The sequence below is a fragment of the Tetranychus urticae genome, chromosome 3, assembly GCF_039701765.1.
Source record: "Tetranychus urticae isolate SD_2017Ah chromosome 3, NJAU_TeUrti_SD_1.0, whole genome shotgun sequence".
Classification (NCBI taxonomy): Eukaryota; Metazoa; Arthropoda; class Arachnida; order Trombidiformes; family Tetranychidae; genus Tetranychus; species Tetranychus urticae.
This window is the reverse complement of record NC_142960.1, coordinates 4,889,935-4,905,420: the sequence shown is the minus strand read 5'-3', so window position 1 is coordinate 4,905,420 and position 15,486 is coordinate 4,889,935. Positions and strand designations below refer to the sequence as shown.

General features: G+C 30.2%; 1 protein-coding gene and 2 long non-coding RNA genes across 5 annotated transcripts in view; 2 read left to right on the top strand and 1 right to left on the bottom strand.

The window, feature by feature from the left end:
- Prosap (SH3 and multiple ankyrin repeat domains prosap) overlaps positions 1–15,486 on the bottom strand; it is a 29,967-nt gene that overhangs the window by 13,592 nt on the left and 889 nt on the right. The window contains exon 2 of one of the 3 annotated variants that reach the window (XM_015939261.3): positions 1,992–2,460. In XM_015939261.3, the coding sequence (XP_015794747.2) occupies positions 1,992–2,336 (345 nt within the window). In that variant the 5' untranslated portion in view covers positions 2,337–2,460. Of the gene's footprint in view, positions 1–1,991; positions 2,746–15,486 lie in introns of those variants that run through there. The other 2 variants (XM_089269436.1, XM_015939260.3) reach the window with 2 other exon arrangements.
- On the top strand, positions 3,518–5,248 carry LOC149093215 (uncharacterized). The gene is made up of 2 exons (XR_016199978.1): positions 3,518–3,762; positions 4,219–5,248. It is a non-coding gene; the product is annotated as an uncharacterized LOC149093215 (long non-coding RNA).
- LOC107371235 (uncharacterized) lies at positions 5,993–13,538 on the top strand. The gene is made up of 12 exons (XR_003084000.2): positions 5,993–6,144; positions 6,265–6,464; positions 7,059–7,475; positions 7,721–7,852; positions 8,587–8,678; positions 8,762–9,453; positions 9,589–9,945; positions 10,506–10,617; positions 10,695–11,433; positions 11,590–11,662; positions 11,944–12,748; positions 12,825–13,538. It is a non-coding gene; the product is annotated as an uncharacterized LOC107371235 (long non-coding RNA).

Below are 15,486 nucleotides of genomic sequence, written 5' to 3'. Positions count from 1 at the left end.
CCTTTCTCATTTTAATGAAACACTTTATCTTGATTTGTGTCTGTGTAATTAATTGTGAGTTGTGTATCATAATGAATTTAGAATCAATAGTTGCTTGAGGAACACTTAAGGTTATCAGGTTAAATTAATGAGCCAATCAAAGGTAATAATCAATTGACAAAGTGATGATATTGACTATAAATTGACACCAAAGGTTTTATCTGATTCATTATCAATCTATTTATTCAATTATTGCTGAGTCTAGAAGAGGCAAAGATACTTGGTTAATTACAGTGCAAACAGAATAATCAAGATCAATGCTAAATTAAATAAAGATAAGCTGATAATAAGAATCGGTTAAAATAATTGAATTCATTTTAACTGGAAGCGAAAGCAATTAATTAAACAATGGTTAACACGACAAGCAAATGTCTAGATGATAGAGAATCACAATTTAAATTCAATTGTTATCTTTAAAAACAGTGCAACATTGAACATTGTGATCAAGTGTTGATGGAACCATTGAAATCAAAGTCAACACAAATTATCTATTAATTATCTAATAATAATGTTAACCTAAATGATATAATTTGATAAAAATTTCAGGCTATAATGGGTTTCATTTTTTAATCAAATAGTTCATAAGTCAATAGATGGTAAACACAAAAATATTAATTAGTTCAATTTGTTATCAATGTAATACATAACTCAATATCTGATTGTTACTATCAATAGAAATGGGAAAAAAGGTAACCAATTAAACAATCGTAATCACAATTAATTGTATTAATAAAATGATAGGAAAGATCAAGGTGGAAATGGTGTTGATTGGATTAAGAGTGAACGTTTCATTTTCATTATTGATGGATTTATTGACTTGGAAATTTGATTGAAATTGGGTTCACAGGATTAAATCAATAAAGGTTTAGTTTTGTATTAAAAGGTTTTGTGATTTTTCCAGTTAATGCAATTGTAATGTAACAATGGTGAAAGACAATGTTGATTGAAAATGGGAAAGTAAACAATCAACTAGGACATTAAGAGATGAAGTGAACGTTGATCAACAATTTAAAAGGTAACGTTGGTTGACAAGTGAAACATTATTTTGTATTCGCATCAATGGATCAACTCAAGGATCACAATCAGAAAACCTTGTAGATAACTGTCTTTAATTATTAATCCATTTTGTCACTTTTTTATCTACAATTTTTCCTGTTCACAGCATCTTAAAGACATTGAACAATACTTAAATCAACAGTTTTTCAATTGTCTTGTCAAAATTTACCAGATTTTAGTCATTGTTAGGTGAATTTGGGTTTGTTTGTTTTTGAAAAAACAACTGTTCTAAAAATCAAATGTTCATTTGATGATTGTTTGGACAATCTGGACAAATTGAGTTGTACTGTGTAATTAGTTGGCTCATGACAATCAATTAGTATTCATGTAGAGCAAGGTCAATCAAACAAATGTTAAGTCAATATGATTACATTGGGTTTTATTGGGTGAACTTTACCCATAGACATTTACTGAAACCTTGGTAATATTGATTAACCCAAAGTAATCCTCATGGAAATCAGGTTTGTTTAACTAATTGTCACACATAGATTTGATGAGAAAATGATTTAATGTTGTTTTAGCTTCAAATCTGTTGTTGTTTTCAACATTGAATCTAAAATTTAACCTTCAAGTTTATTTGATTTGGTAATTAACAAGTAAATTCAATTCTCTCACAGCCTACAGTCAATTATTCTTGATTTTTAAATTAATTGTTAAAATTCTTGCTGGTCTGCTTAAATTACAGACCTTTTTGTTTCTATTTGTTTGTTCATCATTATCTAATTAAATTACGTTGTTGTTTGGATTGTTTTCCTATTCGTGCTAATTGATTAGACGCGGTCAGATGAATTGGAAACTGATTAAGTGATTAAATATTTTAAAATAGAGACAAAAGTGGGAGAAAAAAGAGAAACCTTAAGGGCAGTTTAATATGAATATCAATGTAATCTTCTTACCTCGACTAAATATTCAGGGATATAAACATTAACCTGGATAAACTCTTCTTGGATTGGCATTGAATCTTCTTCATCTATGTCACCAAGTTTATTGTAAAATGAACAATTGGAATCAGAGTCACAGTTGTTGGAAAAGGTTTCAAGTGTTTCCAGGTTAAGTGATGATCGAGAAGGTTGTGAATTATGTCCATGGTGTTGATCATGATCATCAAGGTGTTGGTGTTGTTGAGGTTGGTTATGATGTTGGTAAGCATGGTTGTTAAATTGATTATAAATTGATGGTGGTGCTCCAGTGTCAACAATATATTGACTTGGTGGCCAATCGATGAGCGAAACACTTCTCATAGTTGGCTGCCGGTGATTGGAATAACGTTTTAAAGTTGATTGGTTATAAATTAGATGATTTGTTGATTGGAAAGGTTCCGGTGGAGTGTCGATGGTACTTCGACTTCGGAACAGATTTGGCTGTCTGTTGGAGAAAAATTTAGGCATGATGAGTGTTTTGATGGCAAAAAAAGATGATGAAAAAGCGTCTAAAAAGAAGCAAACAAAACCAATGAATCACTAGTTGGATTGACCATTTTTTTATCAACAATTGGCAAAATAAATCAATTGACTAAACATAAACATTGTAAGTAAACAAAAAAAAGTTGAATAAATGAGTGTAGCTAACTTTAAACGTTAACTTACAATTAACTGCTGGTTAAAATGAAGTGAGTAAAAAATTGTCAGTTAGTTTCTCATTAGGGAGAGAGAAAAGGTTTTGAAAACAAATCAACCAACCAACATTGAGAGTGTGATTAACATTTTAATTGGATAACAGGTGGCGATATGATAGTTAACATAGAGGGGGGAATAAGGGAACACGTTTTTTCTTTCAGTCATTTTTTCGTTATTAACCTCTAATTAAATTGGAATAAACAAATTATATTTGTGATTAAGAAACCTATCAATTCCCTGTAATTTCATAAATGGTTCAATCTTAACATCTTTCTTTCAATAGTCCAAACATTTGTTGTAAAGCTTGAGAATATCTTGTCTGGTTTAACGATTAAAAACAACCCAAGATCAAAAATTGCTCCAAATCGATTCAATGTTGACACGCTGATATTTGAAACCCTTTCCAATGGTTAAAACTACCTGAGCAGATGGTATAAACTATTACATCAATACTTGAATCATCGGCAATCTGGAAACTAAATTAAAGACGGAATAATTTAAATTTGAAAATAAAATAAAACTCAATCTGACTTCTTTAAGTCCTTTCAATTAGCTTTGCTTTTTAAGGTTTTGTTTCTCTCGAAAAATAACCTCAATTGTCTAGATTTGAACTTTGATTAGTCCTCCACTTTCACCTCTCGATGGATAAATTCAAATTCACTTATCAATATATCTTTTATCACAATTATTAAATTCATATAAGGTCAATCTTTCCGTTCGTAAACCTGAGTGTATCGGTTTAGATTTGTATCGAGTATCTTCCGTTGGGATATCGATATCTTCAATCCTGTAATCATTACAATGTAATGATGTGAAAGCGAAAGTGTCATGTCATTATTACTGTCTCCAACCGTTCATTTTAACATCTTTAATTATCAACTTGTCTTAATTTTTTGTCATCACTTCTCATCGTTGTTACAGTTTCTATTATTTAAATCATCTTTTCTCTCTCCTGATGTCGAACTCATTTTCATGAATGGTGCTTTCTATTTCATCTAAACGCTCTTTTTTTGCTCCATTTGTCGCCTACTTAACAGTTTTGTTGTATTGGGTTAGTATTATTTTAATTTTACTTTCAATCATCGATTGATTATCAACGTAAACCTTTCCCTTCTTTGGATATTGATTCAATTAACTCAATTTTATCCTCAATTGAATCACTTTTTTTCTCTTCTACCTTCTGACTCCTCCTGATCCGTCCTCAATTGTTTGTATTTGTGTACCCTGCATCTTCTAATTAACTAACTGGAAAGCTAATTACGCTAATCAATGATTTCAATTTTTTTCTTCTTAAACCTCGATCGTTGGACATTAATCATATGCTAAACATGAGAATCAATTTTAATTAAAACAAGTCAAAAACATTGTCGGTCTGATTGATTGATTTGAATAGGGAAAGTTAAAGTGAAAGAAATGACATCAAAAAACTAAAGACTTGAAATAATTTCTTCCAGAACAGTCAATTGATTACAAACCTTCTAATTTTTAATTAATTTTTTCCCAACAGACATAAGCAACCATGACAGTCAACATGCTTATTAAACACTCCAAAATGGTTTAAAATGTTTCAATTTTGGTCGGTTAAATGGCACTTATCTGGACAATTGGTCATCATCATCAGTCGTCTAATTTTGGATGCAAAAGTACAATACTGTGAGATATCAATAGAGAGACGCTATTTGACTTGAAATGGTTGGATTTGCTGTGTTTATTAAACTGGATGTGGTCATTAGTTATCAACATTTAAAGGAACCACTTCCTTGTAAAAAGCCCAAAGAAGCTTCCTGAAGAAACAGTTAACAGTCATAAAGATGAAATAAAACTAAAATCTGGCCAAGTCATGATGAAAAGAAGCAATGACAATAATAATCCTGAATAACAATGAAAAGTAATGATAATAGAAATATAATTTAGTTATTATCAAATGGTGAACGTGTGAATAGGCCTTTATTGAAAATTTTCTGAAGTCTATTATCATGATGAAGACATTATCTCTAAATGAATCCCTATGACTCTTGGAGGAAAAATAAATTACTGTACAAGATGACCATCAGCCATCTGGATCATGTGAACACGAAATTTGGATTTACAGAAATTATTCATTAAGGATTGGAACCAGAGACTGGAATGGTAAATAAACTTGGTGGAGTTCAATGTTAATGCCAGGTCAACCGGAGGGTGCGGATTGCACCAAATTTCATGGTTAAACAGTGATAATGGATAATTGTTTTTTCCAGATAATTTATTCATCATTGAAGTTTAATTGATTTTACATTGTATTGATTTTAAAAGCGTAAAGCGCAATGATTTTTTAAAATGCAATTTAACCTGTCAATTGTTTACCAGTTATACTGTAATTAATTACTTGATTATTCTTATATTTTTTTGCACCAATCCTTATTAGTTCATGTTTTACTGTAAAATTGAGCTGATGGTCAAAAATAGGAAGCTAATTTATCCCCTTAAGGATGGAATCGGCCAGAATTGATTAAACTTATCAAAAAAGATGAAAAGATGCTTTTCACAACCAAATTCAATCATATTTTCAACCTTTTCATATTTTATTTTTTACCTTTAATTATACCAATCATCGTTATTATTAACCTTTATTAACATTTAAACATATCCAATCTCAGCAACTGATTATTTACCTATTTTAATTTACTATTGTTATTATGGTTAGTTGGAGTTATCATCATTTTAATAATGTAAATCAACTTCTTAGGCCTTCTCCTATTGTAATTTATTAGCCAAGTGAATTACACATCTTAATTATATTCCTTCCAATTCTTCACTTGATTTATATAGTTTTTCTTCCAACTCTAAATCACCTTAACCTTCCTCCTGAAAAGTTAATTGTTTTAACTTAATAACTTTACCTTTAATCTTGAATGAAGAGGCCAAACTTAAATCAACTCTAATTGGGCAAAATTAACAGCAAAACAATTTCATGCTTTTACCCTTAAATATACACTTAATGTTTGGGTTTCCATTGAAAGCTGCCCTTTATGCTGTTTAGTTTTATCCAACGTTAAGTCTTTCAACATCTAAGGATTGGCATAATTATTGTTTCTCATTTTCACTGGATTAATTTACATTTGTTGTTAAATTGTTTACAAAAATATCATTAATTTTTCACTATTAGTAATTTCAGTTTTTCAATTAATTGTTTATTTTAATTGTGTTTAAATTTGAATTAACCAATCACTGGCAAGTTATTTAACCGTTAATAAAAAGCTTATCATGTTGCCAATGCAACCAAGAAAGATAAGGAAGCTCCATTTGTTTACATTCTGGTAACCCTTGAAAACCGTTTTTATATCTCATTCTGGGTAATGGTTAAACCATTATCCATTAATCATTTGGCACTGATTAGCAACATAATGTTTCTTTTTATTTTCTGTTTATTATCAAATCTATGGATAGAAGAAAAGTAAGTTGAAAATCTATTAACAATCATGAAACTTGACCTAGCTTGTTTTGTTTCTCTGGTCTTTTTGTATGTATAAGATTCAAACAACTTGAGTAAGTTGAAATTTCTTTTCTTTTTCAGATTCTATTGTTTGCAGATTTCAGACAAAAGCTACGTCTGGTCAACAGGAAGATAAGCCCTAAAAAACGTAACTTTGGATAAGACAAGGAGCAACAAAAAATATTGAGATGCTGTTGATGAAGATGATGATGCAGAAAAAAGGCCAGAAAAATCAACAAGCAATGTCAAGCAGAAAGATGGTCAATAGCGGAATCTAAAAGGTGAATAGTCTCCAATAGATAATGAAAAAAAAGGTTTCCCATTGAAATCATCAAATAACATGAAAGATGGTTAGTATAAACAGAGTTTATGTTGAAAAGTAAAAGTTTATTTTAGCCCTGAGGTTGTAATGGCAGATCACTTATACTTGTTCACAGAATCTATTACTTGCTTCGTCCTTCTCCTGACCATGATATCTTTTGCTAATGATTACATTTATTTCCGCATAACAGTGGTTAAATGTTGAAGCTAGGATTATTATTTAAAACAGGTATGAAAAGACATGAGTTTCAAGGCTTTTGATGAATCAACTTTGGTTGAACTGTTTTTTGGGAAATGAAATTAATTCAATGAACATGATGCATCGTTTTATTATGTCCAGATCATCATTATCATTATTATTACTTTTATTATTACCATCGTCATAATTATTAAGGGCCAACAGTGAACTTGGTTACTGTTAATATCCTTTACCTTAAAGTTGATCATGTGGTTATTGATTACACTTTTACCTTTTTCACTCCAAATTATTCAAAATTAGCCATCAATTTGCACCTAATAAATTCATTTTTTCTCTCTCTCTTTCTTTCATCTAGCAAGACAACTTGAAAAATATCATGAAATTGATGAGATAAAAATCAGTCCAAATTGATTATGCTGAGATGATTTTAATTGAAAAGCTCAAAAAATGTAGCCCCATTTGGATTGAGTTTTCCTGTTTCTTTATCATGTTTCTTTTGACTGGTGATGATTGACAATCAAAAGGCAAAGTATTTCAACAAATCAGGCAAATCAACGATTGGTTAAATCAAAAAATTGAATAATCAATAGGATTTCTCAATTCACTTTCTCGAAATTTTGACCGATTGATGCCGGAAAAAAATTGAATCAATTTTTCTATTGAAATGGATCATTTTGATGGTGCAAATAATCAAAGACAAAACGGATTTTTCAACATAAAGATATAACAAAATCTCATCTAAAAGTTGAATCTTGTATCCTGAAATAACCATGTAAGAGTGCCGTTTCCCTCAATTTTGCTCATTTTTTCGGGCAATTTTCTTTTACCATTACTATCTTAAACCTGATCAAATCAGTGATAAATTCAAATTCATGATTATCTAGAAATGAGGAATCACCCAAAATTTTCCTCTTTAGATTATCAAGATTTGATGTTTTAAACTTATTCAATAGCATTAACTGCAGCTTTTCCCATCAATCATTTCTAACTCATTTTTCTTTCTAATTATCTTCACAGAATCCGATATGAAACATGATCATCATGGTACTGAAATAATGAAAGTGTCGGATGAACATTACTGAGTAGATTCATTGCCCGATGTATAATTTTTACCCATTTGAAAGATTCAAGACCTTGTTATGGATCAAGGTATATTTATGATTTTTAACGAGAAACATTTCCATTTAAATTATGAAATTTACAATTACGAAAATTGATTCTCTCTTAATTGTCTTGATCTTTTAAGTTATATTCAATTTTAGGATCTCAATTGTACACCTTTAGGGTATGAAAAGGTTTCGTTGCTTGACTATTTGTTTGAAATTTTATTCAAACTGAAGGTAACTTGTTATTGTTATAATGATATTAATTTAAATTTTCATGATTGTGAGAGAAATTCAATTAATTATTTCATCTAATTTGTTGATATAATGAACAACCGAAACACTTTTACTTTTTATTCACATGCTGAGTAAAATTGGAACATCACTGAATGTTATTTGACCAGAATGAAAGGATAACAATTAAAAGTGTTCAACTGTTATTTAAATGCACTCAACTCTCCGAACTTGTCTGAGTGTATTCAACATTTGTCTTAATTTAAATTCCATCTCCTTTTCAGTTCTCATCCTTCACCAAAGTTTCCCTATTCAATTTTCCCTGTAATTCAATGCAGAAAACCTTGAATTTACTAAATTTCTCATTGAACTTCAATTAGACTAACTGTTTCATCTTAATTTGAAATTAACTAAGCATCCAACAATCGCTAATCCTCTTTAATTCCTTTACCAAACAACCAGATTCATCTAAACCTTACTAATCTTAATAATGATTTATTCTTAATCATATTTTAATAACTTCATTTTCTTCTTTGATCTCAACAGATTGTCATGGTGAACAAAATGAGAGCCAACGTTGTTACATGGTGTTCATTATGCGGATAATCTCAATTAATTGCATTGATGATTGTTAATGGGTTGAGCAATTTATTTTAATTTATGAATATTGAATATTCAAAAAGGATTTTTCAACTAATTTTTATCGTTTCTTCTTTTACAGGAAAAGCGTAAAAACTGTAACTAAAACATCTTCCTATTTCAACCCTTTCGTGGCTATGGTCCTACTACATATTCAATTTTTTCATCATTAATGATTTTTGAAGATGAAAAGATGTTAATAATGGTGTTTAATGCAAACTATTTGAGGCGGAAGTGTTGGAAAAACGGGTGAAAATTATGCTTCTCATGGTAAACTTAAGACTTGAGTTTGGATAAAGTAAAAAAGAGCTATTCCAATATCAATTGAATTGAATATAACAATAGTCTGGTCAAACATGTTTAACTCTAATAATTGTTAAATAATCAACGGGATAACCAGTGGACGATAACGCATCACTGCTGGTGATCATCGATTAAGCTGTTTACAGATAATCAAAGTGAAGCAGAGCAACATACAAAATGATGTTGAATCGTTGTGAAGGGAAAACAAGGAAAACAATTGATTGCAGATGATGAAGACAAGCAAAGTTAACTCTTTACTCCTTGAAGACAAGATAAACCAGAGAAAAAAGATGTTGGAAAAAAGCATAAAAAAAAGGAAAGGCAAGAATAGACAAGGAAAGTTGAATTGGACTGAATGTGCTGATGATGATGGCTTCTTTGTTTCCACCCTGGCTTTAGCTTAGATAATCAATGAACCATGGTCAGAACAGAGGTTGATCAAGCTGATTGGGTTCAATAGATAAAAGACAGGTAAAGTTGACTGCAAGTTTCTTACATGTTTTATCAACAGAAGAAAAAAGTGGTTACTCTTTATCATAACCTTTCAAAAGAAATCTCCTTTTTATTCAACATTCTAACTCTTTTTTTTTCTTTTCTCTTTTTCAGCCTTTTTTTTCATGAACTTTTCTCTCATTGACTATTCAACTCAATGCAATTTACAGTTTACCCGTTAAATTTTACAGAAAAAAAACCTGATTTGCCGTTGGATTACACACTATCTATTGTCTAAATTACTCAGGTCACTAACTTTTGATAACCGTTGGACTAAGGCTAATATACATATATCAACACACCAAAAATTAATTTACTTTTAACTAACAATTTATCTGATTGTTGGACTCATGGTTTAGTATGATTGTTACCTCGTTTATTACTTTTCAACTGATTTACATGCACGTCTTACCATCACATTGAAATTTTATATCATCATTATCAATTAAGCCTGAGAAAAAAATATTACTGGTAAGTAAGACGTTTTATCAAAGTTAACAATTTTCTCATGGTAAATTGAATTGTACCTAATCCAATTCAACATGATTACAATTTAGTACAGCTAATGACTTTCATAGCCTATTATTAATGTATTACTACTGTTAGTGTTAACTCTAATCAACGGTCAACTTGTTAAAGGTTACCATATCATTCAATTACTTGCATGTATATTTCAATTGAATTTGTAATCTTAGGTGCTGCTGCTTTTAACCTCAAATTGTCATTTAATTTAAAGATTACATTTGTTGCAATTGATACAAAAATATTTCAGAATTGTCCTCTCTGTTGATAGTTTTAGCCATTCAACAAGTAATTTAGCGATAATTGTTGTTGAACATTTTGATAGCCTCTTTTAGACCACCTTGGATGCTGTAATGGCCAATATAATTTCAAGTTATGTTGAGTTAATGAACTCAATAAAAACGTTTATTGATTAATAAATGTGCTTTCAGTTGAATAACGATGACAATCATGGACAACTTGTTTCAATGTTTTCACCCAATATTTCTAATTTATTCTTCTAATTCTAGATAATCTTCCTGAAAAGCAACCAAATTATCAGAGCTATTTGACCAACTAATTTACCCCAAAAGGATATGTTGAAGCATTACAATCAATCAAGATCAACAATTCCAGTTTAAGGTTAGTTGATACATTGGGCGATATTGAAATGATTGCTAATTACAATTGATTCTTTCTGTTTTCTTCTATCCTTTAAGATGCTAATCAAATGGAGGATATCATCTGTACTCTAATCAATTGCAACTGTCAATTCACAATAATAATGGCAATCTTTTTGGCAATAACCTTCAAATTGTTAAAGATAATTATAATGATTGGAAAAGATTGAATTTAAAACACAAACAATACCCAAATAAGGTTGGATATTGGTTAATCAATGATGACCTGTTGATAGTGAAAAGAAATCGATCAAGCTGGCACTTTGAGTGTAACTATTAAATCCATTTATATCAATAATCTATTCATATATATTTGGAAATATGAATTTTTAATTCAACAATTACATTATTTAAAGCGAGGTCAAGAATGGATTAATATCGCCAATCCAAGGTCCTAAACAACTGATTGTAATATTTACAAAAGCAATACAACATTACAACATTACAACAATTTAAAATTACCTTTGATTGTTCAACTTTTCACCATTTTTCAAATTGCCTGATGCTATTAATCAACATTTGGATTCACTGATTAATAGAGATACAACAATGCAAGATGATCGTTAATCAAAATGGCTCTAAATGTAAAAAATGAAAGGAAAGATAATTTGTTACCAGAATATCATTTGGACTTGGACTAGTGGTTAAAAGCTGTCACAAATGAAAGGGCAATCCGTTATTGCCTTGGGTCAATTTATTTTTAATATCATCATGAAAAGTTGATTAGCAACAACATTTAAACCTGATGATCAACAATCCTCAAAGTAAAAGTAACAAGGTTCTTGGCCTCATCCTCATCACCAACTTTCCTTTAACTTTCATCTCAACTCTCATCACCATCCTCATCCTGATCATCTTCCTATCCTTTTACCTTTCACTTTTTGTTTAATCTTTTTTCCTCTCTTCTTAACCTCTCCTTGTTTTCCCTCATAAGGTTATCTTAATTTCCTCCATCAAGTTACGTCAGGTTTTTATATACCAAAGGAATTTAATCTCTCAGCTATCATGTAAGTTAAAAAATTTCATCTTTAAGTGAAATTAACAGAATTATTATTGAAGAGATAATGCTTTTTGAATAATCTCTCTCAATCATTTGCTCATTCACAGAAAATATATTCACTGAAGAATCTAATTTCATTTGAATAGTAAAGGAGAAGAAGAATAAAAAAATGATAATAATAATTCCATTTATTCACTTGCAATTGCTGATTCATGATAATCACTTTTTGTTTGTATTGCATTTAAAATCGACATTAACTCTCCTTTTCTTTGCCTCTTTCACTTCTAGCCATTTCATTTGGACTCATGATAAACTGGAATAACCAATGTCCCTACGATTGCTGAGTATCAAATTCCGGAAATAAAAAAGCCAAAAATGGATACACAACAAATGGAGTGAAAACTGTTCATTATTGATTGCCAATTGAAAAATTTGAATCCTTAAACAAATCTCAAAAGGTTGATGTTGCTGTTAGTCCAATTTCAGACCAACACCTCTTCAAATTTTTCGTGATTATAATAATTTAATCTTAAATTAACTGATTATAGTTAATAAGAGAGTGCAAAAGTGAAGACGAATCATGAAGGGAAGGTAAAAAAAAGGAGAAATACTTTTTTTCTTTCAAAACACTTGTTCATCCACTGAACACTATTTGATTTTAATGATGAACCATAGTTTTCCGGTTGATGAATTGAACACTCCCACTCGTTGATAAGTTTCCAGAAATTATCATCACCATCATGGCTACTGTTGATTCATTTTATGATTGGTAATTTACTAATAAGAAAACTGTTGATTATTAATCCTTTGGGAAACATCAGTTTCTCTTCCTGTTCAATTGGAAATTTACGTTCACCATCAACATGAAAACAAATCAACATGAAAATGACCATCATCAGCATCATCATTTTGCTACCTTTAAACAGTTGGGTGAATGATTGGTCAATATGACTACTGGATTGGATACTGAGTTAACCAACAATGGCTCATAAAAACCAATGAAATATGAAATGAGGAAGAATAGAGGATAAAAAAGAAGAAAACAAAACAAGTTTAAAAAAACAGATTACTCATGTAAATAAAGGTAAAACTGGTAAGTTAAATTAGCATTTTATGATAGTCATTGAGTCTTTCATGTTTACTAATTGTTACTTTTGACACTTTTCCAGGTTCCAGGATAAAATTGAAAACAATGAGACATTACAGTTGAATATGCTTTACATTCAAAAGGGACAATCAGATGAGTGACTTGTTGAATAACAAAATAACCTTTCACATGGCGATAACCCAAGGGCCTAACCAGGACATGCTGTGATTTGGGTTGCTACTATCTTTTGATTAAGTCATTGGATATCTTTGTATGAAACAGCAAACTTGGACTTGAAAAGGTGTCTAATTTTTACCAATGACAAGAAATGTAGATGAAAAAAAGCAAGATTTATTGGTAAAAAAAAGGAAAACAGAAAACAGTTTGAAACAAAATTTATGTTTTTTAGCAGATAATTCAGGTCCATATTTTGAAGTGCCTTAAGGTTTTCCCTCTAAGTAGACATCATTTATCATCAACATGATAAACATTTGAAACCACTGATTTTCATCTTCTCTTTTACTTTTATTCAACTAATTACAGTTAAGCTAATTAACCACGGCTTTAATTGGTAGTCCAGTTACTCATCTTGTTTTCAACTCACACTCTGTTTTACCGTAAATCTTGTATATCTTGTTTCATTTGTAAAACAATTGTGTTGACCAGCAAAAAAAAAACTTCAAATGCAACAAACAAGAGCAATTGTAATAAGTTAAAAGCAATTGAAATTACTATTTTAACTTATTAATTGTTCAGTTATGGTAAACAGATAACAATAAATTATCTTTACAATTGCCTTTTTTTTGCCTCTGCTTTGAAGTAACGCAAAAGATATCAAATTGCTTCGTGGTTGATTGTAAAAAAAGAGTAAGTTGAATATTTCATGATTGGAAAAGCCTGACTTTATTTCAACAGCATTTTGTATAATATTTCAATACAATGAATAGCTGGATGAAGATGAAGATGAAAATTATTCAACTTTTCTTGCCTACTATGGACTTTAAGTGTCTTTAAGTACAAAAATTTGCTTGTTAAAATGAAAGTTAACAGCTTATATTGATTTTACTATGTTAATGGTAACCATTGACTTGAAAAGTTATTTCATTTTATTTCAAGGATAATCTTGTTCTTTCCCTGATTCCTGATGATTGACCAATCATTTGTAATCATCTTGTCATGATTTGTTATGCAAAAATGTCTCAAAAAGATGAGTTGAACACAACAGACTCTTAGAGCTGAAATCTGATCAAAGCAAACAGTTTACCTTAATTTGATATGCAACAATTTATAGCAACTCATTTTCATCTCTAAAAAATGATAACTTGATTATTTTGCCTTTATCAAAATATTCACTGGCTTCTGTCACTTTGATTAACGTTTATCCAACTGATTTTTCAATGTTTAAAATGTACTCTTTTTCATTGTTATTTAGGCTTGGAAGGAAACTGGATTTTGGAACAATTAATCAATGTGGAAATCAAATTTGGTGTCACTATTTACATTTGAAAAATGTGTTGAAGGATCGATTGTTGACTGTTTCCAATTGATGATTAATGTGACCGAGAAAAAAACAATCAATTTAACCTTGATTAGTTAATGTATTTGGACAGTGGAATCAATTGAATCAATAGAGTCGATGGAATCAATGGAAGAGTCTGTGAATATCTGATTCGGAAAGGATAAACATTGAGTTATTCATGTGAGATCACCAGATGATGATCACATCGATGCAGACTGTCAATGTAAATATCAATGAATCAACGTCAATATAGATGATAATGAGATTGCCAATGAATCTTGGAAAATTTGATTGCCAAGATGATTGAATGTACCAACAATTTTGATTCTAAAAGATTAGGTTTTAACATATTTTTAAGCTTCTTTGAATTACCTTTGAAAAAAATACTAGAAAAGGTGAGAAAAGCTTGTTCGATGAAGCTAATAATAGTGATAAATAATAATGTAAGGAATGTATTATATCAAAGGAGAAAGGTTAAGTACAAGAGGGTCAAATGAAGTAAGGTCACGGAGTTACCAATAGATGTAAAGACTGAATAGGATTTTTGCTCTTCGCCTGGTGAAAACCTTTTCTTCAACAGGTTGGAGGAAAAATTTCCAGGGTCCAAGTTGAATCATGAGGATGATGGAGATGATGAGGGTTTGATAAACAAGTTGATAGAGTGAAAAAGATTGAAAGATTGTTTTGTGATAATCTCTATCATTTTAATTCTCCCTCATCATGTATTGGTCATTATCATCATCATTGATGGCTTAAATCTAGTCGATGAAGCTTCTTACAAAAAGTAGTTCTTACCTAGTAATAGTAGTCAGTGAAGTTGGGAGAGAAACTAACCAATGATACGGAAAAAGTAGTTAGGATGATGATGATGATAATAATGGTGAAGATGGAAGAGTGTAAACCGCAATTGTAAGCGTTTTTTGGCAACTAAAATAAATAACTGGGTGCTACAATCAAACCAATTCACAACCAATCATTACAATCACATTTCATGTCAAAAAAATCTTCTACCATCAGAAAAGGGCTTCTCAAAGATGTTACATTGAACATGTTACGATGAGAAGCAAGGCTTTTAGGTGTTTGGATAAATTTTAAACTTAATCAACTGATTGTTTTATTCTAGGAGTTAAATTATCGTCAATTATTGTTCCTTAATCGTACCAACAATCAAAGGCTGCATAATCATTTTGCTCCATTAACATCATCATTGACCATCTTTACCATT